Below are 24,415 nucleotides of genomic sequence, written 5' to 3'. Positions count from 1 at the left end.
TATGTTACTTGTCAAAGTGACATAATAAACGAATTAGCAACCGATCTTAATCAACGATTTTCGAGATAAATATTCTAGCGACTTTCTGATACGTATAATAAACAAAGATTCAGCTTGTCTTGAAAAAAAAAACGTTTAATGATTTTACAGTCGAGTGCTCGGCCTTCGCAATCGATTATGAAGACCATGAGAGTTAATCGTTCAACAATGTACTCGTTATCTAATTTACCTGTTATCATTATTCGATAAAAGAATTCAAGCGCAAGGATCAGTTCGCCTTTCTCAGCGAACATTATAAGGAAAAGTTGTAATAAAACTGTGAGAGCGGTGTTGCACTAAACATCTTGCTCGGCTCGGTTTTGCAATGAAATGTTTTGTTTATTCATGCATGCAATACAAAATTTCAAGGACTAACAGACCAGAAGAAAAAACGCACCCCTCATACGACTACAACTGTTTCGCTACAATTTGCAAGCGTACAAAAAGTGTACATACGAATGGAGATTGTAGAAAGATTATCATCGTTATTTCGTTTTGATTATATAGCGCAGAGCTCCATTCTCATCGTCGCGTCGGCCGTTTTAATTAACATTACACTTACACGCAACATTCACCGGCACATTTGTACATAACGTAGTTATTTAGCCCTCTGTGTTAAATTATTCCCGCACTCGCATCCGTATGAAGAATCGGGTAAACTTTAGTTACGCAGTAGCTACAACGAATAAAAAATTATCACTTAATTATCAAATAAATAATTAACAAACTAATCCCGAGAACCCGAATAAAAGAATTGTCTATTAAAATTAATGCAGTAGGCGAGATAGATTATACATTTGCATGAAGGCCTGCGCGTTGCGGCGGCAAAGTAAAATTAATTACGTATAGAAATTCGTGTATCCGCGTGTTTAGCGTTTAAGTGAGATCATCGCATATCGCGTATTAGAGAAACGTTTACTTACCATTTTTAGAAACGTTTAGGAGGGATGAATTTTGCACGATCACGCGAAGGGCAAGAAGAGACGCTTATTGACGAATTGCGCGACGTTCATGTCGACGTCAGCAGCGTGATATTCAATTAGAAATTACTGTTATTTGCAATTTTGCACGTCACGTAACATAAGGAGTTTGCAGTAAGATGAAACGCGGCTCAAACACGGCAAACGTATTAACTGATGATACGGAAATCTTATTATGTCAGTAACACGAATATTCATAAGGGAGAGTATTTTACTCCAAGTAATCTCACATCTGCGCAACCACTATGTTGTACACACACGCGCACATGCCCATTCACACGCAAACGATTTTTAAAATATTATACCTACAGTAGGATTTTACACATTTTTAAACAAATTTGGAGAATCATCTTCTTTTTTTTACTAAAGATTTAACTCAGGGACTATCGACCTACGATCTACCGGCTACTCCGATTCAACTGAAATCCTCGCGGATGGCGATTTTCTTCAATTAAACGGAAATTGTAAAGTCGCTAATCAATTGTATACGTCATTGATAACTGTACGTTTCGACGCTAAATCCATCAATGATTAATTTATAAACTAGATCTCTAAATGATCGAAAACACAAGTTCCTTGTATGTTACAGATATCTTTCGTTGACGTGTCCGTCTGTCTTTGATCGTTGCGCAGAGACCACACAATACAGCATTATTTCACACTTTTAACATTGCAAAAGACTTTTTGCTCTTATGTACAATCGCGAATAACGAATATCATCTATCGTAACTTAATTTTATCTCGGGGAAGTTCTGAGAAGTATCTCGCGAAGAATTGAGAAGCTGTGCCGCAGCTCATCGATCGTCTCGAACTCTCAGTGTTATTTCACTTTCGCTTCATCCCTCGCATCAAGCATGAAAACTGCCCTTTTTTTCACTTGTCGAACTTGCTACATTTTAGACCGAGTATTCGCTTGAAAGTGTTACTCCCTGACGCGACTCTCAATAATAATTGCAATCAGTAATCAATTAATTAATTAATTTTCTTCTGTTTTTTTTTCGTGGAATTTCAGTATTAAGAGTCGCTCTCGAGAATAAACAGACTCTCAAGTGCCGTGTAGACTTAAATTCAATTTAGTTACAGCTCTTGTAAACTTTATTATCGAGAGTTACCCCTCGGAGAGTACAACTCTCTTAACGGTTAATGTCCGTTCGAGAGAAATATTGTTGAGAGTCATTGCGGAAGTCATACTCGCAAATGGACGTATGGACCCGAATGGAGAGCACTACAGAGAATTCTACGCATTCTCTCGTTTCGAAACACGCACAACCGCTCTCAAGTGGACACTAAGCTGAACAAGAATCAAATGTGACGTTACGACAATTAGCTTTTCTTTTTTGTTTTAATTTAAATTTACATTTTTCGCAGCGAATATTATTTATTCAAATTGATCTATCGATTCTGATTAGAACAATTACTGTGTCTTAAGTCTAACAAATCCCGTTAGCGCACAGTTCCTTCTATTAGAAAGTTTTTCATGTCCGAACATCGACATTTGCCAGCTTTGATCCACTAAAATATTATCAATTTTAATTTATATTTACTTTCATCAGGTAATTTCGCTCTCGAGGGCTGCTCTCTCAGAGGTTGCGATAGAAGATCCATCCAGATTAAATCAAGAAGCACATCAAATTCTTACGTCTTTATCCGAATTCCTCGTGGTTTTAGTTCCTCTTCCTCTTTTTTTTACACCGATTAGCTTAGCGAGCGGATATTCTTAATAGCTAGGATTACATTACGTTGCAATTGACCTGTTTTATTTATACAATTAGCTAGTCGTCTTCCGGCGACACAGCGTTCTACCGTTCGAAATGTGGCCGTAAAAATCGTCCAGCGGAAATACTTTCGCCTGGCAATAATTTCTCTTTGTTGTTTCTTCTCTGCTGCTTACGGCAGCGGTGCGTCTCGCACAGTTACCACTCTAATTCGCGTTAGAGTCGTCCGTGCTGCATTGACGACGCATTTCTCCTCGTTCACGTCGAGGGAAACGAATTCGCGAGTCCTAAGACGAATCGGTTTCCGGCGAGGTTTAGCCGTGAACTGGAGTCGCGTGACCTCGCGAACAGGAGAACGCTGCCACGCATCGATGCGAAAGAGATCCGGCACGAGATTTATTTGATTCACTTAACTCCTCTTTCACTCCTCCTCACAAGCCATCCTCCCCTCATTCTCGCTTAGCTTAGGGCGGATATCGCGGGCGAATCCAATGACACAAAGGGTGTGAGACAGCGTAGGCACTTTTAGGAAAAATGACCGAGAGTGAAGCTGTGTGTCTGCTCGACGATACAAGTTTCTCTCGCGACGGCTCTGTCACACGATTCTTTTCAGCCAAGAGAAAATCGAGAATAGTCGCCAACTGTCTTCCCCGGAAATGTTGTCCCAGTGACAGTTGCGGAAGAGAGGAACGTCCTCAGGATGAGAATTTGCTCGATCAAAGTTACACTGATTCTTACGAGACAATGACGAACGTACATTCAAGCGCATCTAAGCGCTCGCGCGTATCCGAGCAAGAACGGGAAAACCGAGAATGACAGATGATTTCGGGGAGTTCTTTCGTGAGTTCGACACATTTTGCCGCTGACGCAATATTTATTATCCGTATTACTTGCCATTGCCACACGTAGATAGCTGCACGTGTATATAGCCTACATTGTATCTATGAAACAATTGCTTTTCGTTGACCGTTTAAAGTAAATCTAAGATCCCTAGAGAATAGCGTAATGATCTGTATATTTATATATAATATATTACACATTCGCCTCCGTGCTTCCCTTTCATCTCTTTTCGCAATGTCAAAATATTTTTACTTTGTCTATTATATCGGCGTAACGCGTCTAAAACGCATCGCGCGATTTTTTTCTCTTTTTTTTGTTTTTTTTTTTGTTTTTCTTTGCGAGTTGTCCATTACGCGTGGAGAGAGTCTCGCGTATGGAGAAAAAGAGCAATCCGGTCTCTCGACTTTTTTTCATGGTAGGATAGGCCATTCGATAACCAACATCCGTATCAATATCCAGCTACGATTCCGGAAGGATTATTACCAGCACGGAAAAAAAGTATTCTCGTAGCGAATAATTATAACTTTTATAAATCGGAATAAAAAGGAAATCGAGTGAATTTAGTATTATCTGTTCAGAATATGTATGCCGGTTTTTTGTAATGCTTGCTCGAAATTGCAAGCGACTCAGCAGTGATTCGAATAACGATGAATCCACTAATGAGAGGCCGGGAAAACTCGGTGAAATAAAACACTCGGCCGTAAAACCGTTCATAAAGCTAAACGGTAAACGGCTGAGGATGACGGATAAAAGTAGAACGCATGAGCATAACTTTGCAAACGTAATTTTACACTCCCCGTTTCATCGTGCGATCAAATACAATCATCCTTGCTCTAGTTTTCTTTCTACGAGATTCCGATTTTTCGCCGATCGAATTGAACGGGACAACGGGTTTCTTGTACGCGGATTGCGCTGATTCCGTCGACCTCGCGAGCCTCGTCGAGACTCTCCTCTTCCTTCCGGCCGGCTGTCCGGCTTCCGGTAACACTCCGGTCTCTTATCCGAAGCACTCACGCTCGTGCGATCAAGCTGCGACGCGACGACGGGTGCAACGGTGGGGCGGCAGGGAAGGGCGAGGGGGACCGGAAATGGACGCACGTTCATGTTCTCCGCGAGTTGGGCCGTATCTTTCAGTCACCGAATCCGTCCGCGTGTTGGCACTGAGAGGAGAGAGCTACGCGATGACGTAGGACGACCTCGGCCCGGTCATCTTGCTGCATCAGAATAGGCCGAGCTTGGTCCGCAGGAACTCCTTGATCGGAACGTAGTATTGGCTCCTTAAGGCCACCATTTCCGGCGTTTTGCGCAGGCTATTGAACAGCGTCGTGTCCGTCTCGAACACCAGAACCGTCACGATAAACAGCACCGTGATGATCAGCATGAACGCCGGTATGAACAGCCGGACCACGTGCAGGCTCTTGTGCCTGAGCTTCCCATACGCGCGCCGACCCTGCTGCTGTTGCTGCTGCTGTAGGCAGAGCTTGGAATTCTGCAGCTTTTGCATCTTCGGCACCGGCGTGACCGAGCGGCTGTGCGGCTTGCCGGATGCATCCAGTAACTGACTCTCCGACGAGGAGTGGTCGAAGGAGTCCCTAAAGTAGTAGTCGTTCGCCTCGCCCTCGTGCTGACCGACTGAAACAGAAAACGTGCGATCAATGTTACCACTTGGATGGTCGCGCTGATGAACGACGAGGGCGACATGAACGTTACAGGTGCGGATGGTCTTCGACGATCCTGCTCTGTGCTTTCGTATCGCGTTCGTGGAGGTAGCCAAGTGTACTTGGCGATGGAAATGTGTAAACTTGTGTGCTCAATAGATAATAGAGATCGACATAGAATATAGATTCGTCTCCACGAACTCCGCAGAGAAGATCGACAGACGACTGCTTCATGTCAATTCACGTGTACGCGTGCACTCCCAATGATACTTTAGCGATCCGATCGTCGTACTTGTCGAAACGTAACTTTACCGTGTGACTCGGGAAACTCGGAGGCCTCGCAGAATTTATTCGAGACACTCCACAAGTAGCTTCGTCCGACCAAAGTACGACGATCTGGATCGCAAAATATTTTCTATGTCTATCGGAGACGAAGATGTGTCGAGGATATATCGATTCATATCACAAGAGGCGCAAGCCCATGCAGACCACAGTGTCGAAGCGAAAACATAAAGGAAGATGAAAGGAAACGAAGCAAAATTGTCAACAACGTCCAACGGGTACTGGAGAAAGGGTACACGAGGGTACAGAGGGGACAGAGGACAGAGGGAAGATAAAACGTTCATTGTACACGTTTCATTGTACGTCGTTATCTTCGTCATCCTAGCTGATCCGCGCTTACCTGCTGCCTCCTGCCGTTTTGAGCGATCGTATCCATTGAACAATCCCGACATCGCGGCCAGGTTTGCGCAACCGTTGGCAGCGGTCTTCGTCGTGGCCGATCTGGTGCGGCCTACCTCGAGCCCGCTTACCTCTACCCGCGTTTTACCGTCGTGCTCGTCGCGCGCGGAGCTCCTCGGACGTCCGTTGATGCTCGCCGGCGCCTTCGAGCTCTTGATTATCAGCGCGGTCGACCGCACCACCTTCGGGCTCCGCTCGTCAGTCAGGGCGTTAATGCGCTGCCGTACAACATGTTTGATGTCGCGACCCGCCAGCTCCTCCGAGCCTATCACTATTTTCTGACTGTACAACGGTTGCGGTCGGTTCAGCGTGCTCTTGGGAAATTTCAGTTTGGCTTTCGCACGATTTGTGGTGGTAGTGTTGGAGGTGGTGGTGGTGGTGGTGGTGGTGGTGGTGGTGGTGGTGGTAGTAGTAGACGTGTGGGTGGCACTCGCATGCGTATCATTTTCGTCTACGGCTAAAAGAACAGAAAGAAAAGAAGGAAACAAATCAACCGAAGGTCTAAGAAGCCAAAGAAGCGGCAGCGGCAGCAGCGGCGGCGGTCGTAAAAAGGGAGTGACGTCTCTCTGTCGGCCGCGCGACGCTGACATAATGACGCCGTCGGGTGGCGTGAAATAAATAATAATTCGTGAATATTCCTTGCCGAGTGAAAAAATTATCGATTTCCGGTCTCCTTTCGCCTTTTTGAAAGGAGGCAGATCTCGTACACTGTACTTATACACTTTATCATGCACTAATTTTTATACACATTATCAGAGATTTCCGACAGAAGTACCTTGATCGTCCAACAACGCCCGACATATAAATATGCTTCTTCTTCGCGAAATTTATTCAATATAGCGCTGCGTTTACGTGTATATACATGCGTCACGGCGATTAATCTGAATGGGCCGAGGAGCTGAACAAGATTGGGGGATCGAACGTTTCGAAAAAAAGAGAGAAAGAGGACAAGAGGACGGCGATGCGGCCCCACGTTAAGCAACTAACCATTGTTTCTCCTGGCGTGAATCTCTTGGTCCTCGGATACAGTCTCCAGAAGAGGCAAGGTATTGTCTGGACAGTAGGGCGAGCTGAGGGGAACTCCCGAGCCACCCTCCAACATCCCGGCACCGTCCAAGCCCGCGCTGTGACAGCTACGTGGTAGGCTGGAGTATCCTGAAACGTGATTGATACGTAAGAATTAATATCTGAAAGTTTATATCGAAAATTTCATTAAACATTATTGACTTAAATATTATTATTCTTCAGCGCGCGATCCAACTACTTAATTTGATCGAATGTTACGATTGAAAACTGTGCTGTGCTAATGTATATTTTCTTTTCATCCAGAACTATCGAAAGATACTGTCGATACATTAATTACAAGATGGAGAACGATAATGAAGAAAGAAAGGAACTACTTACGTATCTCGACAAGATCCTGACTCGGCGTGCTGGGGGTGGCCGGTACGCTGCTGGCTTTCCTTCTCAGACATGTTGTCTGGCAGCGTTGTATCGGCGGCTCCTCCTTCCGGAGTGGTCCTGCCTCCAGAACCTCCCTCTCCGTCCTTCCGGTATACTTGAACTTGTATCCCCAGGAGAAGATGGAGCCGCCGCTCACCACCGGCGCATCCGACGCCCTCGGCAAACTGCACATACACCATGCACGTTAAAAGTCAAGCTATTACTCTTAATTGAAATCAAAGTATGATTAGCCACCAGCAACCATGAGCAACGACAAAGCGCCCCGGAACGTCCCCGATACCGAAGTTGTCCCAGAAAGAGAAATATTATATTAGCTTCATCCGCATCCGCGGTCTAAATCATCGGACACGAGATTCGCGTGGCAAATAGTTAATAAAAAAAGGAGAAAGAGCTAGCGCGCATTGGGAATAGGCCGGTGCTCGTGCCCAGGATCTGACTGCGAGCATGGAGATTTATGCTCGCGTAAATCTCCCATGCCAGAGCAGTCCGGGAGTTTTGCTGATCTCGCGATCGAAACCGACGCCGCGGGCGACATTAAGTCGCCGAGAGCTTCGGCGAGAATTTAATCTCCCCGCTGTAATGTGCCTGATCGGATCATAAAATTCCGCGCGTCATCAGTAACATTTTTGCGGTAGCTACCATTAAGGAACGCCGGCTTTAAACGCGGCCACGTTTTCGTGTGTAAATTAATGCAATACATTTGGTCGTCGGAGCAGGAGCTTGCTTATGGATAAACGAGCGTCCGTATGGTCATTCATCAAAACTCGCGGAGAAAATATTAAGCTTGAACGCGGAGAACGCGGAGCGCAGTAAACCGAGCTTGCGAGGGTTGCAGCGATATTTCCAGAGGTCGGATGCATCTTTTACGGCAGTGCTGGTGCAGCTACTTTTACAGCATTCATCCAATTACTTATCTCGGAAATTGCGAAGGAGCCGCACGTACAGCGCAGCCAGCGTGAGAGTACGTTTGCTCAGCACGAAGCGTATCGCTAACGGAAGTCCAATCTTAAGAAGATCAAACATCGTGCGCGTAATGGCCATCGCGAAATTGTCATGAACAAAAGCTCGCGTTCATTTCGCAGGGAAAATTCGTCGGAGAAAATTTCATTCAACGATTTACCACTCGCGCGGCATAGAAAGAAACTGGGGGAACCAACAATATCGTGTAATAAAGTGGAGAAGCACTTTTGTTTTATTTGGAATTTTTCGAAGCATTTCTCGCGCGTGTATACGACTCGCGAACGTAATCGTAAAACGGGATTTGCATAGCGAGGGCACTGAGAAAATGAATAACAGTTCGTTCGCACACATACAGACGCACAAGCAAACAGACAGCACACAAACACTAGAAAACGCGATGCAAAACAGGGTAAATCCCACACGTGCTGTTTGGGAATACGTAAGGAGCACTCACGTAAAAAACAGCATCTGCTCGATGGCGCATCTCCACACGTGACGACAGTTTGTTGCTGTGGGACACTTGAAACCGACCAGATGCTTTTTCTGAAAACCGAGAATAGTATTATAAATTGCGTTTCGTCACTGCATAAATTGCTCCAACTATGTAATTAATGGCAATCAATTCTTAACGATTATGATAATTAGAGATGATTAGAGTATGAAATTTACAATCAAATATGAAATTAGGATTCAAAGGTCACTCTGCGAACTCACCTTCGTCCTTACATCCTGCGGAGGGCCCAGCGGAGAAGGGAAATATAATGGCATTATTATAATAGCATTATTTAATTTATAATCGCGCAGTCTTATTACGTTACGTGCACATATCGTGCACGCACATATACGTCGCACGCGAGCGAGCATGCACACGAGAGCGCGTTTTCTCGTGCAACTATCGCAACAAAGTATTATAACTAATTATGATGCTCGTTATATTATAATTGAGAATCACGGCAAGATTTTTCTTCAAGAGTCTCGTGTGTCTTCGTGTTATATTTGCAGGTAACGTGATATGGAGAGCAACATGGGAGCTCTCGCGTAACTAAATCGCAGGAAAAATCTAATAACGCGATGCGCGAACACCGGAAAAATTCTCTCCACCGAAAATTCGATTCCCACCGCAGGAAATTTTAATTTGATTTACAGCTAGTGTTTAGATTAAACGAACGCGGTAGATCAAACGAACTTCGTAACTGCATTTTCAAACCTTCGGTTCGTTATTCGGGCTTCGTGCAATGCAACGCGTATTCGCAGTAATAAAAAGCTTACAGTATATTTCTGTTTTTATATTTATATTCTCGATATAACGCAATTTAATTGCGTAATTTAATTTCCACTAAAAAAAACACGATGTACAGCATAATTTTTTTAACGACTTTTGGGAGAATTTTTTTGTCAGTTAGACTTTTGCGTTCTATGCAACGTGAGGATTCTATGCAATTGTTAATAATATTTAAGTCATCTAATGTGCAAACGCGTATGCTCTTACCTCGCTTATCGTTACATGCACGATGAACATCTTCCCCTCAAAGTTGATCTTTTGAACTTCCGACCAGCGGAAATGTTGTATCTTTCGCGAATCTTGAAACGTCAGGATCCCGCAGTGATTGATACCCAAGTGAAGCTGCGTACCTTTGTCGGGATCCTGCAAGTATAACGCGACACAGGATTTATCAGAAAATGGGATCGCAACGTGATCGGGGATGTAACGTGTAAAATAAAGTGGAAACATGAGAAATTGTCGCGCAATCGATTCGCGTACGTATTATTTCAACTAATTACTCTAAGAGCGAACTATAAATTTCCGACGTGTGCGCAACGTAAATTGTCAACGATAAAGTCGTCAAGGATATTTCAATGTCCGCAAAGCAGATGCTTTACAGACGAGTGATGCTCTTTCTCGAGTTGCCGAGTAGGTGGGAACACCTCACGGTCGACGGACAGGAGATAGCGTGTCATAAAAATGGCATTTTCCCTTAAACGGAAGACGCTCGCGACAGTGGAGCACGATTATTTTCCAGCGACAATGTCACTGTCACCAGTCAGGAAGTGAAAAACCAATAAACGATAGATGCTACCGCGTCCACGCGTCGTCGTCGGGAGGCGACGAAGGTGCAACGAATGCATCGCGGATAAATAATAGCGGAGATGCTTTTTCCTCGGACGCGCGATGTGAAACGAGATTATTACTTTGCCGAGTCGCTTACATTCGCGGTTTATTTGTCAGCGAGAATATTCTGAGACACACTCCGCAAACACTTGGAATTTCAACGGGCGCGTTCCGTCGACCGAAACATTAATTAAACAAATGCTTCATATTACGTTGATGAAGTTGCGTAAATGTGCTTTACGGAATCCAAAAGACATTTTAACATGCCGCACCACTTGGGAGTATTTTCTATTTATTCTATTCTTTTATATATCGTAAATGGGAACAATATTACGCACGTAGAGAATATTACGCAAAGTACTACAGATTTCTCATTAATGATGTTTAATTCTTTTATTCAGTTTTTTATTATTACAAGACGAAAGAATGAATCCGAATATCACAATAACGAGAGTGGATAAAGATGTTACAAATGAATTTTCCGCCGCCTGTCGATAGGATATAATCGATGCGCACTCGAGAAAATCCCGCGGAAGGGTTGCTCCTCGATTTGAATATCAATGAACTGAGCTTTATATCCTAGATATTCGAGATGTCAATAACAGCGAGAATCGGTTATCTTTGAAAGCGTCCTCCGTCTTATTGAATCGTCCAATGAGCGAAATGGAATCCGTCTGAATTAAAGCTATCTCCGGGCAACCGCGAGTCTTCAATTTACGCAAATTGACATGAGTTTTGGCGTCGTTAAATAGTCGTGCCGAATAAAAATAGTTAGATTTAGGTATATTAGATACAGTGTTACGAGACATGACGAGAAATAGAAAAAAAGATTGCCGATTGACGAAAACGAACAAAGCGCGATCGTGTTCGTGAGCAAGATAAACCAGTTATGGACTTTCATCGACATATGGACGAGATATATGACTTTTGTCCACGATACATAGCTACGTCCTCGAATTCGCGCTTATATTTATAGACAAACTCATCCATCTATATCGCAAAAATCGTAACGAGTTCTCTCTATATCTGCGCCGAAAATGCAATTTTCATGTTTGACAAGAATAAGAGCTAAAACGCGTAAATAATTGCATTAAAACATTAAATTTTTTTGAATTAGAAATCTTTTAACGTTATTCGTTTACTGTTACTAAGAGGTTGAGCAGCATGCAAGGGTAACGAATTACCTTGACCGGATGTGGATCCACCGCGTACGTGTCCAATTGCGAGGCTAATCTAAGGAAGTAGTTCTCCGCCTGTTCCGGTGTGAATCCTTTCATCTGATTCTGATGTAGCTCCATTGCCTTCTCCTCAATCGTGGGAGTCTGCGTCTTTAGTAGTTTGTGTTCAGAAATATAATTCCCTTCGTGAACTTCGAGATCGTAATCGCCCAGTTCACCTAGAAATTCCAGAAAGCAAAGTGTTTCCATTATTTCGCGTCAAGAAGAATGATTGATGTGTGATACTATTCATTTTTCATCCATATGGATGATATGATTCCTCAAAGTTAAAGAATACTTTATTTTGTTCGAAGAAGATAAATGTCTGTTGAAAATAATTATCGTGTAAACTCGACGGACAATAAACAATTCGGAAAATAAACGGCACTCATCGCGAACATTGGCGAGTCAATGGCGAGTGGGTGTGCACCCATGGATGACCGGATATAAATCATGCGATTAAGCGTTACGTGAACGGAATATCAAAAATAAATGGGGCAAAGAAATATCTCGAAATATCAGAATCCAGCTTCTCCATTCTCGATTGATGAGCGGGTCTATATGAAAGAGTTATTTGTTTCACGAATGCACGTGGAGCGAGAGAAATTTGCGTGAAAAATAGCCTACTTTATACGCAAATGGGGGGAAAGCGAGCGGATTGCACTGAAATATGAAACGCTTCATAAACGTCTGTCGTCAAGGTCAGTAAAATAGATCCAGAGGAGAATAAATGGCTTTTGCAGTTATAGTCACGATACAGTGTTCGTCGAAAGGTGAACGCTCTAAGAATTGATGGTCGACGACCGAAGTTTTAATCGTGACGAGTCACGATCGGTTACGAGGCGGAAAGTGGTACATCATTAATTGACCGATGTTTCATGATTCTTGATAACGAGATCACAAGCGGAAGAAAGGATTGACTCGAAGCCGTATTTGTCGCGAAATAACGTCGATTTCGAATGGTTCTCGTACTGCGCCTTCTCTCTGTTGAGACAGGATCACGGCGGGTGGTGAACTGCAAAGATGAGGAATCGATGAGAGCTCAAGCTGAAACGCAGACTTACTTTGCACAATGCAGGCCACCAGTAGCGATGCTTCGCCAGGACTGCAACACAAACGCCCGTAGAGAAGATCCCTCTTGAGCTGCTGGTAAACTTGATACCTGGTGATCTCCTCCTTTAGCCGCAGAGGATCGGGCGGGTAAAATTTCACGCGAAAGCAAAGCAGAATCTCGTGCATGTCTAGAACACGGCGAAAGGCCGGACCTTGTTCTTTGTTCCTGTTCTTTTAGCAGACTCGTCTAAGTCTAACAAGTACAGAAATTGCTTCCATCCCGCACGGATTCATGACCGTCGCACGTGGATTACCGTAAACGCCTTGCATTAGTATAGACACGTAAATCAAGTGTAGAGAATAACGAGCAACAACTGGCGCGAGAAACTACGTTTACGAATGTATCGCGATACAAATTGCGGTTCTTTACACTCGGGACAGTAATATACAGTAATATTCGTAATGTGAGGTCGTGATCCCATTCGATACGATATCATTACGCTACCGATATCGTTGCCGGTACCAGACGCGGGCGCACGATGCCTTCGAGTTTCCTTGATGTTAACTATGAACTCCGGGAAGCTTATGAATGTTGGATACGTCATTATTAGATCGCCGGCTTAGATCCCATCAAGGAGCGGTCCGAGCTCGTATCTTGAACTTCGCGATGCACGACGTGAGCGCGCGCTGCCTTTCCAGAATAAGCATCACGAAGGTATCGTGATGTTGGAAGGCACGGGCATTAAATCAACAGGTACAACGAAGACGCCCGTTCCTCGACCTCGCGTACCTTCCACTCCGGATTTGGCCCGATACCATTCTGTCTATTTAAATCCAACTCAGAAAAAGCTACCCTCTGATGAGAGATCCGCCGTCTCTCCACCTCTTCTCGCGAGCATGAAAACGTCTTTCTTTCCGGATGAATCTCTTTGTCGAGCGGACCGATTCGTCCGCGGGACAATTTCCAGATCGGAGAAAGAAATCCTGGCTCTGGCAGACAAGTCTGCTCGCTCGGGTCTACCTGAGTCTGGTTCACGAGAATAGGCTAGCGGGTCGCGACTGCTTGAAACTTTCATGTGACATCGACCCGACGTAATTGGGTGTGGGTGGAAAAAGGCTCGATCGAAGCCTTGGTCACAGCTGTTCGCTGATATCTGCGTTGTACACGCGTGGCACACCGGCCACCTCTAGCTCTGTCTTTAAGCTCTAGCTTTCTGCACACGGAATTACGCTCGGCGGTCGTCGCGCGTGACGGAAGCGGAATGGGATCGCGAGCGACCGTAATAAGACGTCTCCACTCGGCGTCAATTTGCACGTTTCGGATCACAGGCACGTCCGTTGCGCTGTTAATTGTACGTTGCGCGACAACCGGATATTGAGATGATCCTATTGCAGTAGGAGTCTCCTGCGATTTACGTACGCGTTCCACGGAAACGCGTGCGAGCAAATAGATTGACACTCAATCGAAAGATTCAGAGCCAATCGTATAACTGTTCGAGCGATTTCAAGTGGAAACATCCGACTTTCAAGTTCGAGCGAGATCGATATAACTTTCTTTTGCTGTTCCGTTATATTCAGACGCGAGCCGTTATGGAACTATACATACTCGTTCTATCGCGTTATGTAATTTTCATTCTAAATGATCCGCGTTACGTCTCCTCGCGTGAAAGGTAATATTCATTAAGTTCTAAGTGGATACGAACCTTTCACCTGCTTGATTGCTGTTTTTGCTAGGTCCAGCCAATGCTGTAACATAAAAAATGGATAATTAAAGATTAACGAAAAATGTTTGGATACCTATCTTTTATTAATCGCTCATTTGTGCCGTTCATTATGTTGTTAGGCTATAATCGCTCGCGTTACATATTTATTAAATTTACAAAATGTGAAAAAGTATGTGTCGAATGAAGAATTACTCGCATCACGAGCAATTTCGTATTACTCGAGATGAATTACTCGCATCGCAAGCGATTTCGAATTACTCGAGAACTATTTCGTTCGGAAAGCACATCCGTTCAGAAGGGATAAAGCGGAGTGAATAGCATCCATATATCGCTTTAACCGAGTCCCTCGTTACGTTATAGCCACCTTTAGAGAATGAATAGAGAGCGGATTCGAAGGGCTCCGTTAAACCCAGGTAATAACTCGGTTGATACGATGTGCCGTATAATTTATCATCCCCGTGAGATCCTCGTCCTCGGCGTGTACGTTATTTTCCTTGTTTCGTTGTCGCACTCACGTACCGAACGTAAAGATGAAAGATCGCATTCGATTTCGAAAAACGGCACGACAGAAGATCTTTCGCAAGCTTCCTGCAAATCTCCCACTTATTGCGGATTGTTTTACAAGTCGGAAGAATGGCGGGAACTGGGAGCCTGAAGACTGCGACGTGTTAATCTTTGAAGAAGTCAGCGACGGAACGCGGATGTCCGGACAGAAAATATCGATTTTGCCGAGCTTTAAAAAGAAAGCCTGGACCTCACGGGATGCTGCGCCACGCCGGGATTGCGAGGCCATGCTACTTTCTTGTCTCGTTGCAATAAAAAGTCAAGATAATGCCACTAAAGTTTCGCGTGTGTCTTGCCAATTTTATCTCGTGAATTTAAGTGCGCGTTTTGTCTCGTGTGAACGAACACATCGCTGATATCTTAATTGCAAAACGTCCGCACGCTTTCAAACCGGCGTTTTTCACGCCTTTTCAGGTCTTCGTGACGACCATGCGTTTACAAAGCAAATTAGATTTGTATCATCTGGCTCTGGAATTGCAGTAATCGATGCGCGAATTGTATTGTTTCACTGCGCGGCGCAAATGTTGTTCCTTAATCATTAATGGATCTCTCTGGAACGAATCTCTCGTAGCAATAATTGCAGCGATAGTAAAACCAACGCCGATATCGTTCATCTCTGTCACAAATTTATTGACACGTTTCTCTTCCCGAAGATAGGAAGGCTTTATATAAAATATTTAATGTAAAATATTACAAATATATCTAGGAAAAAGAAGAAAAGAAAAAGAAGAAGAAAGGAGTAAGCGACGGCCCTTTCACGCGTGTTTGCAAGCCATCCGGACAGCAGTGTACTACGATGAATCGTTGGTATTTCAAGGCACGCCTATTTTTAAGCCCTCCAGAATTACACCGATGACCTAAGAATAACGATTACGATGGAGAGTACAGCGCACGCCATGCCACTCCGGGGTGCTAGTAGAGCGAATTTAATTGCGTGACAAAGATCCTTTCGTTTTCCGTGCGCCTCGGCCTTCAAAGGTTCGATTTTCTACAGTGACGTTAAAAAAAGAAATGATAATTAAACAAGTACTTTATACTGGAAAAATTGAGCGCACGACGTCGGCATGCTCGCCAAGACGTTCAAAGTACGCGAGAGTACTCGAGGAGGATCGACGAAAGATCGCAAGAAATCGAAAGAGCGTGACTTTTTTCTTCGGGGGTTTTCCGGTTTTATTGCACGACTTTATCGCGCGCACTCACCCTTTCTCTTTCTTTATCGACGTAGCGGAGTCCGAAGTAGTCCATCTCCAAAATGTTGAGCTGTTTGCATACATATTCGAGAATGTATCGTCCTTTGTCTTGTGGCTGCAACAAAAAGAAATTGTCAACGATCAGATCACGGATTCTCGTTTCTATCTTTTATACGAAAAATATGAGATCGACAGAAGGAATGTTTCCATTGCCAGTGGAAGTTAGTGACGTAGTTATTTGTGCAATTCACAAGGACATCAAATAATTTTAATACATTACAATAAATCGTGCCATAAACAAGTTCTTAGGAATACTATTTCTATAAAAACAGTAGAAATAGTGTTTTACTGCATTTTATTGGAACTGGTATGCAAATATAACATGCAACACCATTCTTTTTGTGTCGCAACTCCTGGGCAAAGAAAACGAGGTAGCGCGTACAACGCGTGAAACACCGGAAGCCGGATAAGAGACGGCCCGAGCTCCGACTGCACGGAAATTTCGCGCTTTCATGCTCGGATATCCGAAACGCTATGTATAATACATACGCGATCTTACATATATAATTCTTACGCATTAAAAGCGCGCGATAAGGTTGTACAGGCAAAATGCAGTACGTATTGCATTACATGTACATGCACAGTGCTGATTCCAGTTTTGTTCTTTCTCTAAGAAGGAAATGGAATATCTTTCATATCTCGATTAAAACGTACATTTTTCGGACGCGAAGATACTGTAAAGTGCAAGTTGGAAAATATTGCAAGACATAAGTCAAGGAAACGCGGTCGCGATATAGCCTAGTACTTCCTATCTCGCGGAAACAGGACACGTGTTTGAGCGGCCTTCGTAGCCGAGGCACACTGGATGCTTCCCGGCATTATTAAGTCTCAATACTGAATAAAACCACTCTTGGAATTATGGTTTCTCTCGAGTAGAGTAATCTTTTGAGAAACATGTCCCTCATAATGCTCAATTTGCATAATGAGAGTTATTTTTGCGACGAAATGGGCAACTAGTAAGAAATGGATGTTAACTATCTTGTCAGTGTTTTGCACGACGGGCATTATGCAAACAAATGACTCGGCTGTCTGACAACTGTGATCGGCCGAATGGAATCGCCGCAAGTATTGTGCTGCGTAATTACGAGCTATCAGTCAGTGCAAGGTCGGCGGAGAACCGATAATAAAAAGATGACAGATCCACCATCTTTACGTAATCATTTATATTCCAAACATATGTTCACGTAATACAATAATAACCGCGTTCCGCATATTTTCCCATACAATCGTGATAAATGAATTTTTACAATCTTGCTCTCTCTTTCAAATTAAAATCGCATTTATGTCGACGATCAAGTGAAGGGTCCCGAGACATGTTATGCCCTTTTGCAAACACAAATTTCTCGCGCTATTGAATGAAACAGTCCCTCATGGAGGCACGGTGTCGAAATGTCACGTCTGGAAATAGCTCCCGTATCGTGAACCAAATTGAATATTTCAGCAGTCGCAGCTGGAGCGTAACATTCACGACAGCTTCAACTACTACGGCCTTACTACCACCGTAAAATAGTCAGCCGCGAGACCGAAAGACCCGGAAAGCTCCTCGAGGACCGAGGACACAGTCATTTGTATGGCCACTGCGTCGTCTTCAGGAACTTGTACATCCCTGGCATGTTAAGTTACTTCCTACGGTCCTCGCAGGCATTAAGGTCCACTGGCACGCGACACGCAAACTTGTCTGTGTAAGTACAAGTAACTGAAATCGTGCAGAGAGGTGCATCTCCACGGTCTGTACGAAAGCAACGTTTGTTTATTCAACAACGTTTCATCAGGTAGAACCAAGGACTCAATGGTGTCGGTGTTAACAGGAAGAACTCCTGCGGCCTCCTGCGAGTTATTTACTGGCGCAGGATTATCGGCAAGGCGAGCCACATATGCCGGCTCGCGCGCATTGCAGATACAATCTGCGTTTGTGTGCACCAACAGGTATGATTTCGACTCGAGTAATGCGGGATGATTACTCGGAATCATCAAGAACCAACCGGGAAATGCTCTGGTAAAAACATAATAATACATATCAAGATATTGTTAACTGATAACAATTACGTTCCTATTTTTACCTTGCATGGCATGCTTGCTTGCACTGGGACCATGGTAGGTAACAATTTTACAAGTGCATTCAGAAAGAAAAAGTTTGTACTGATTCCGCTAGTTTCTGGTTTTTTTCCCCCACTTATCAAAGGAAAGTCCGACGTACAGGTGATATAAATACTCTTCTGTATAAGTGGAGCGTACATCTTATGGCTGCGTCGAACTGAACTCTTACCATAAGTAGAATCGTCTTTTTCTGCCTGGCGCGCGCAAGTAGTTCAAGACCGGATGAGTCAGCCGTCAGATTTTAACGTGGTGGTCCTTGCAAGCTTCGAAGTTACTTTCTCAACGTTTGCTTGTACCATATCGTGCATTGTCTTTCGTTGCATCAGAAATGATTATTTTTAATTTCTGGTTTAGCTAGTAAACTATTGTTCTACTGCGAGCTGGTTAACATCTTAGCAAAAACAGCCTGGCATGGAAAACGACAATCATAGACGGAATATTAATGTGTCAACGAAGCTGATGTGAAAGCTTACTTTCGGCTACCCCGTAAAAATTTGTGTATACTGGCCGGAAATGTGTAAGCAGTGTCAAGAGATAATCGATATCGAGGAATATCGAGGTAGCAGGTGATGGTTTACTGTGTTTGTCGGTTACTTAGTTATACTCTGCTACGTCGGCGAACTTAATGTATTATAAACGTGTAAAGCTGCCGATGGTATAGATGTCGGCTCGTTGGCCTTGTGCCTTCGGAGATCGCTGCATTCGTACGGGAAATTCGCAGGAAACTCTCGGCATCTATTAGCAACGTTTCATTTAATTTACAGGAAAAAATAAAGAGAAATGATAAATGATAAGCTAAAAGAATAGTAAGTAAAACACAGATGTTATAAATTAATAGAAATACTAGTTTTTCAGAAAACACGAAGATAAACTGCAAAGACTTTTAAAGACTTACGAGCTTGAAAGAGTACAAAGTCTATCAACAAATTTTATCGTCATTGTATTTGCATTTATATAATGGTATAATAATTTAAGTAACGTGACTGTCACATTGACAGCGGAAAGAGTTGTAAGCGAACCAACATTAAGTACATGCAGCCTATTGACTCTGTATCTTCAGACATGACGCTTATTATAGACACCCTTATTTGCGAAAGGAGATCAAAGTTGAACCAGCAAACATAATCTCGACGTACGGATAACTTCAATCTTACTTTCAAGTTTGCTCCAAGATTGATGAGTCGCACGAGTAAATGCGCTGTTATCGTGCATGTGAAAACACTAGGGCAATTAAGCCGTTAGGAATCGATTGCACAATACGACAGTAAGGATACGCAGAGTCCTGCGTCGGGAGAAATTGGAAAAGTGAATTAATCCGAAGTATGGAATCCCCCGGTGTGGCCTAACATGAACATTACAATGCATTACATGCATATTTCAAGTCTCCACGTGTGGACTCCTTCTTTATCGCGCTATAAAGTTTTCATGTTCACGTTCGAGAGAACTGAATCCTCGTCGTTCCACATTCGTCGCGGATCGTGATTATACGGAGAAGAGCTCCGAGACGACAGAGTTCTGCAGAAAAGTGCAGATAAGATTTAAATTTGCAACGCGAAGAGACAGGGCGTGAAACTGGGATGTGCAACATAGCTGACGTGCAAAATAGATGACGCAGGCTTTTGCGGAATTAAGCCGCAGTTGAATCGCCATTGTCCTCGACAATCGTCCGTCTTAATTTACGACGCATCCCTAACATTTACCTTGGCACATGATACAACATTGTCGTTTGACGCGGCTCGTTCCGACGAGAATGGAGGCGCTCCAAGCAGATTAAGGATTATTGCACCGATTCGTTTCAGGGTGAGAGACTGAAACGCGCGACACCGTTGTGGCCGCGTACGTTCGTAATGTCAACCAAGTTTTCTTGAGACACTTTTGCGCGAGATGATAGCCGTTCATCACAATTTATGAGTATTAGAGGAGCTTCGCGAGCCAAGTAAACCATCATGACACCGCCAGGACAAATAATTCTGAAACTTGTCTGTGAATTATACAGTTTTCGCTAAACGCCACAGATAAGAACGAACGTGGAATAAATTCTAATTCCCCGGGAAGTTCCCAGTTCATTCTCATCTTTGAATACATTATATCTTGTCCCCGTACAGCGAACTTTATTACTCGTATTTCGTATTCTCCTCGATAACGTTCATCGTGATAGACCGATTTCGCTTGGTCAAATTTTATTATGTTTACAGCACGGAACGAAGGAACGAGAGATGAATATCGTATATCAAATATAAAACTCCAAAAAAACACATCATGCGCGTATGCAATATATTCAATGTTTCGAATGTTTCCAGGTTTGATTTTTTATTGCCGCACATAACATTTTAATTGGTACGGATCGCTCCTCGTCGAGTATTATTGCATCACGTGTTTATTATTACGTAATCTATTTTTACGAGAACCAGTGCGTATAAATTATACGAGAAGTAAATTATACTATTTTAAATCGTAATTAAGCCGATAAAAACATTACGATGGCAAAACAACTAATTTACGATGCAAGTGTCCTCATCATATAATTATGCCGTTGATGCAGATACTCTTGATCGTGAAGAGCGCATTGAATATTCCATTAGTCCTCGCTTTTGCATTCGCTCTTCGTCACAAAAAAATATTGCAAAAATAGATATTGTTCGGGAATGCGCTCGTAGCCTTTGCGCGCAAAGGACTAGTGGACACCCACATCGATAGTGAACGAAACTCGGATTTTATTGGCTTTTAATGTGTGCAATAGCTGTCCTCTTCTCTTCTCGAGCGTCATTCGTTCGGGGTTTTAGATCTGAACCAATGATTCCACCCCGTATACGCTTTGCTGCGATCTGGCTGTTTGCCAGTTATTTCCGCGTAATATTCTTGACATGGTGTGCGTCCGAAATGTGGAAAAACGCATCCCTCAGTTTTCTACGCCCACGGAGAGCGCACCATCGCGCGCTTAATGAAGAGAAACAAACTGATCCACATCGCTGACAGATCGGCCAATATTCGCGCGACCCTATTTCCGGCTATCACATCCAGAGATAATTTGCGATAATCCGCGACAGGGGATATTCGAATATTCCAAATATTTCAATGAAAATTCTCGATGAGTCGCTTTTGAGGTTTGCCTTTAACAGATTTAATGCCTTGAGCCGTATTAACTTGCATTATTAATTCCGCGATGAATAGATAGCGCACGTGTGAAGCAGAAAGTGATGTAACAAGTTGAGTCTATCGGAGATGGATTAATATTGCATAATCGCTTGCCGCAATAGAGATTACTAGACGTATGGTGTGATGTTATAATTAAATCGACGCAATTAATTAAGGAAATTGATCGATTGCAGAAAAACATCGTGCGAAAATAACGAGGAATTTTAGGAATGTCATTGAGCAACACGCGCTGAGAATCAGATTGCAGCATCCCTACATGATGCATGCATAAGGCAAGAGACAACCCCGCGGAGGTGGCTCAAGAGCATGGGGTAGGTTTTGACAAGATGGACCGCGTGCACAGCCGGTTTTCTGGAATCGATCCAAGCCGTCGAGGGACCACCGCGAACCTACGCGATTAAAAGTCAAAGGGATCCTCGGACGCGATACGGAGTCACGTTCAACCCCCTGCGTGCAGTGGTGCTCAGCCGCGGTTTTCAAAAAGATCGCAACGAGAAACGAACAGGGAATACAATGAAAAATCGAAGAGAATTTTAATAAATAATAAATATAGAACATAAAAATACGGAAAATATATATATATATACATAGCAGTAAACAGATTGCTAAAATATATTTCGATAAAGTTTTACGCAAGATGTGACAAGTGTAAGAAGTATTTCGTAGAGTTTTGAAATTCGTATTTCACTCGCCGTGTTATTTTGGATACACGAATGATGCGGTAATCGTCGTGACATCATCGTATCGAAAAAGACGCGACGTTAAATTATTCGTCGCGTTCGACTCACTTTCTCCTACTAAATATAATACTTTTCCCAGCTAAACTTTTCTTGCGTTTCAAACAGAATTTCAACCAGAAAGAAAAGAATGCCGACGCACTGGAAATACATTCGTAATGTTCGAGTTTATATATTCATAAAGTCATCGGTTAGTCATCGATTAACATACTACTATGACGAAATACGAAAAGATATCAATTATATAATAATCTCCGGGATTAATTCATAAATAATTCATCAACATACCAAGCATTTACCAATGCCAAAAGTTTCGTCATTTTCGAAACAGAAGCTTCCACTCTATTGATTATTAAGCAGATCGTTAAGCCTGTAAGAATAAAGTAGCAACGATATCGTGTTCGATATCCATAGTTTAATTAATAACGACTTGATCGTAAAATTGCGCTAAGAAGTGATACTTGAAAATACATAGAATTGCGGTTACGAATTGCGGCACCGCTGCTGATCACCGCAGAAAATGGTATCGTCGAAATACTCGGGGAATCGCAACCGCACGGCAAAACCGCCGCGCACGTTGCGCGGCGATCGTTAGGATCCTTTCACACCAGTCACTTTTTTTCCCCGGTAAATGTCATCGTGGCGCGTGTTTCTGTCAGCAAAACTCAGCGCGTACGCAGAGTAGGTGAGATTAAATGATAGCCCGCTTCGGATCTTCCGTTCGGCGTGATTACTCGTGAATGACAGCGGGCAGGCGAATGAGCGAGAGCCGCAGGGGGTTGCGAGAGAGAAGTCGCGCTCGCGCGCGAGAGGGACGTCGGCGCGGCGCGGAACAGAGCGCGGATGAGCGGCGCCGAGCGCTCTCACCTGAAAGTCGCAGTAGATTATTTCGTTGTCGTCGAACAGTCGAATAGTGGCGCGATGCACCACCGTCACGTCGCTCTTGCTGCCGAATTTCAACATTTCTGCCCTCAAGTCGCCACCCAAATTATCCCCCCGGCCTTCATCGTCCCTTCCCCCACAGCACCACACACTGCCCGTTTATTAATCGCAACACGCGCCACCGTCGTCGTCCTCGTCGACGCCGGCCGTCGTCGTCGTCGCTGACGCGCGACCGTACTCCGTATTAGTCGACGAGCTGACACGACACGGCGCGACGGCACGGTTGCACAGTGGTGAACGACGACACATCACCGTAGCGGAAGAACGCGAAGCTGTCTGTCAACCAGTCTGTCCACTGGTGCGCCGCCGCCGCGGCCGTCGCGGCGCTGCCACGTCTCCGGTCTCGCGGCCGGCCGCACGCGCCGTTGCCACTCCGGCACTGACAGGCGCACGGTGTCCCGCCGAATTTCGATTTGTTACTAACGTTTCTGAGAATGCGGTGAATGAAATACGCTTGGACAGAGTCCTTACTATTTCCTGTCGAAGTAACATGCTACAAATGCGTGTGTGTTGATTAAGTACCTCGTCGTGTTAGTAGCATTTAACCTGTTCAGTTGATGCTCCAAATGGTTTAAAATTTTTCTTTCCTTCTTTTTATTTGAAAGAAGAACGAGGCTAGAGAGAAAAGGAAAGAATTTGAAATGTCAACTGCGATTTTTGAGATTAATTGACTGATTGCGGTTAAAGATATAAAAAGCGTTTACAAGATTGCGCGTATCATTTGTGAATAAAGTAAGAATCGCATAAGGGAATGCTGTAGTAACTACTGAGTTTCTATGCGAAAGGGCTATCATTCAAAGGAACTAAAAATTCGTGATCGACATTACCGGCAACAGTGATTGACATTAGCAATGTCGGGCAGATGTGATTATATTTTTTGATTTTTGATACAGATAATTTCAAGGACAACATTGGAGTCTGTTAGTATCTATATAAAACTTTTCTAGCCTTCTAATATTTTCTTCTCTCTTTATCCGTTACATACGCTGGCATATTTATAATATTTTTATTAATAAATTATATAAGGACTGACAACTTACCGACTGAGAGCAGTAGCGGTTTCTACTTTACCTGCGTAAGAATTTTCTGAAAAATGCGAAACGTTATCTTATCGAATCTCACATTTGGCCGTCGATATAGGTTACAATACGTACCGTTGATCGATTGT

At 43.6% G+C, this 24,415-nt stretch overlaps 1 protein-coding gene across 5 annotated transcripts; it reads right to left on the bottom strand.

Moving 5' to 3' along the window:
* Positions 1-357: 357 nt before the first annotated feature.
* Positions 358-23,555, bottom strand: LOC105276892 (FERM domain-containing protein 5). Of its 5 annotated transcripts, XM_026968287.1 has the most exons (13): positions 23,173-23,553; positions 16,266-16,370; positions 14,481-14,523; positions 12,789-12,965; positions 11,692-11,903; positions 9,887-10,042; positions 9,112-9,126; positions 8,852-8,940; positions 7,583-7,601; positions 7,378-7,474; positions 6,961-7,128; positions 5,915-6,430; positions 358-5,206 (listed from the first exon to the last, which is right to left on the bottom strand). In XM_026968287.1, exons 1-13 carry the CDS (start codon positions 23,266-23,268, stop codon positions 4,794-4,796), a joined length of 2,106 nt encoding a protein of 701 aa, XP_026824088.1. In that variant the 5' UTR covers positions 23,269-23,553; the 3' UTR covers positions 358-4,793. The 5 variants fall into 5 exon arrangements, with proteins under 5 accessions (XP_026824088.1, XP_026824085.1, XP_026824089.1 ...); XM_026968284.1 differs by having other exon boundaries at positions 7,378-7,601; positions 23,173-23,552; XM_026968288.1 differs by lacking the exon at positions 12,789-12,965 and having other exon boundaries at positions 7,378-7,601; positions 23,173-23,555.
* Between the last annotated feature and the right edge of the window lie 860 nt (positions 23,556-24,415).

Source organism: Ooceraea biroi, chromosome 3 (genome assembly GCF_003672135.1).
Source record: "Ooceraea biroi isolate clonal line C1 chromosome 3, Obir_v5.4, whole genome shotgun sequence".
NCBI classification, from domain to species: domain Eukaryota; kingdom Metazoa; phylum Arthropoda; class Insecta; order Hymenoptera; family Formicidae; genus Ooceraea; species Ooceraea biroi.
Note: the sequence above shows the minus strand (reverse complement) of the source record. Positions and strands in the feature narration are given on the sequence as shown.

Bases quoted from the DNA above. Each gene is read 5' to 3' on its own strand.
- LOC105276892 (XM_026968284.1), bottom strand. From the start codon at position 23,268: ATGTTGAAATTCGGCAGCAAGAGCGACGTGACGGTGGTGCATCGCGCC. The intron at 11,904-12,788 runs GTAAGTCTGCGT...TGGAATTTCTAG, and splicing joins GGTGGCCTGCATTGTGCAAA to GTGAACTGGGCGATTACGAT. The intron at 5,207-5,914 runs GTAAGCGCGGAT...TTTCTGTTTCAG, and splicing joins AAAACGGCAGGAGGCAGCAG to TCGGTCAGCACGAGGGCGAG.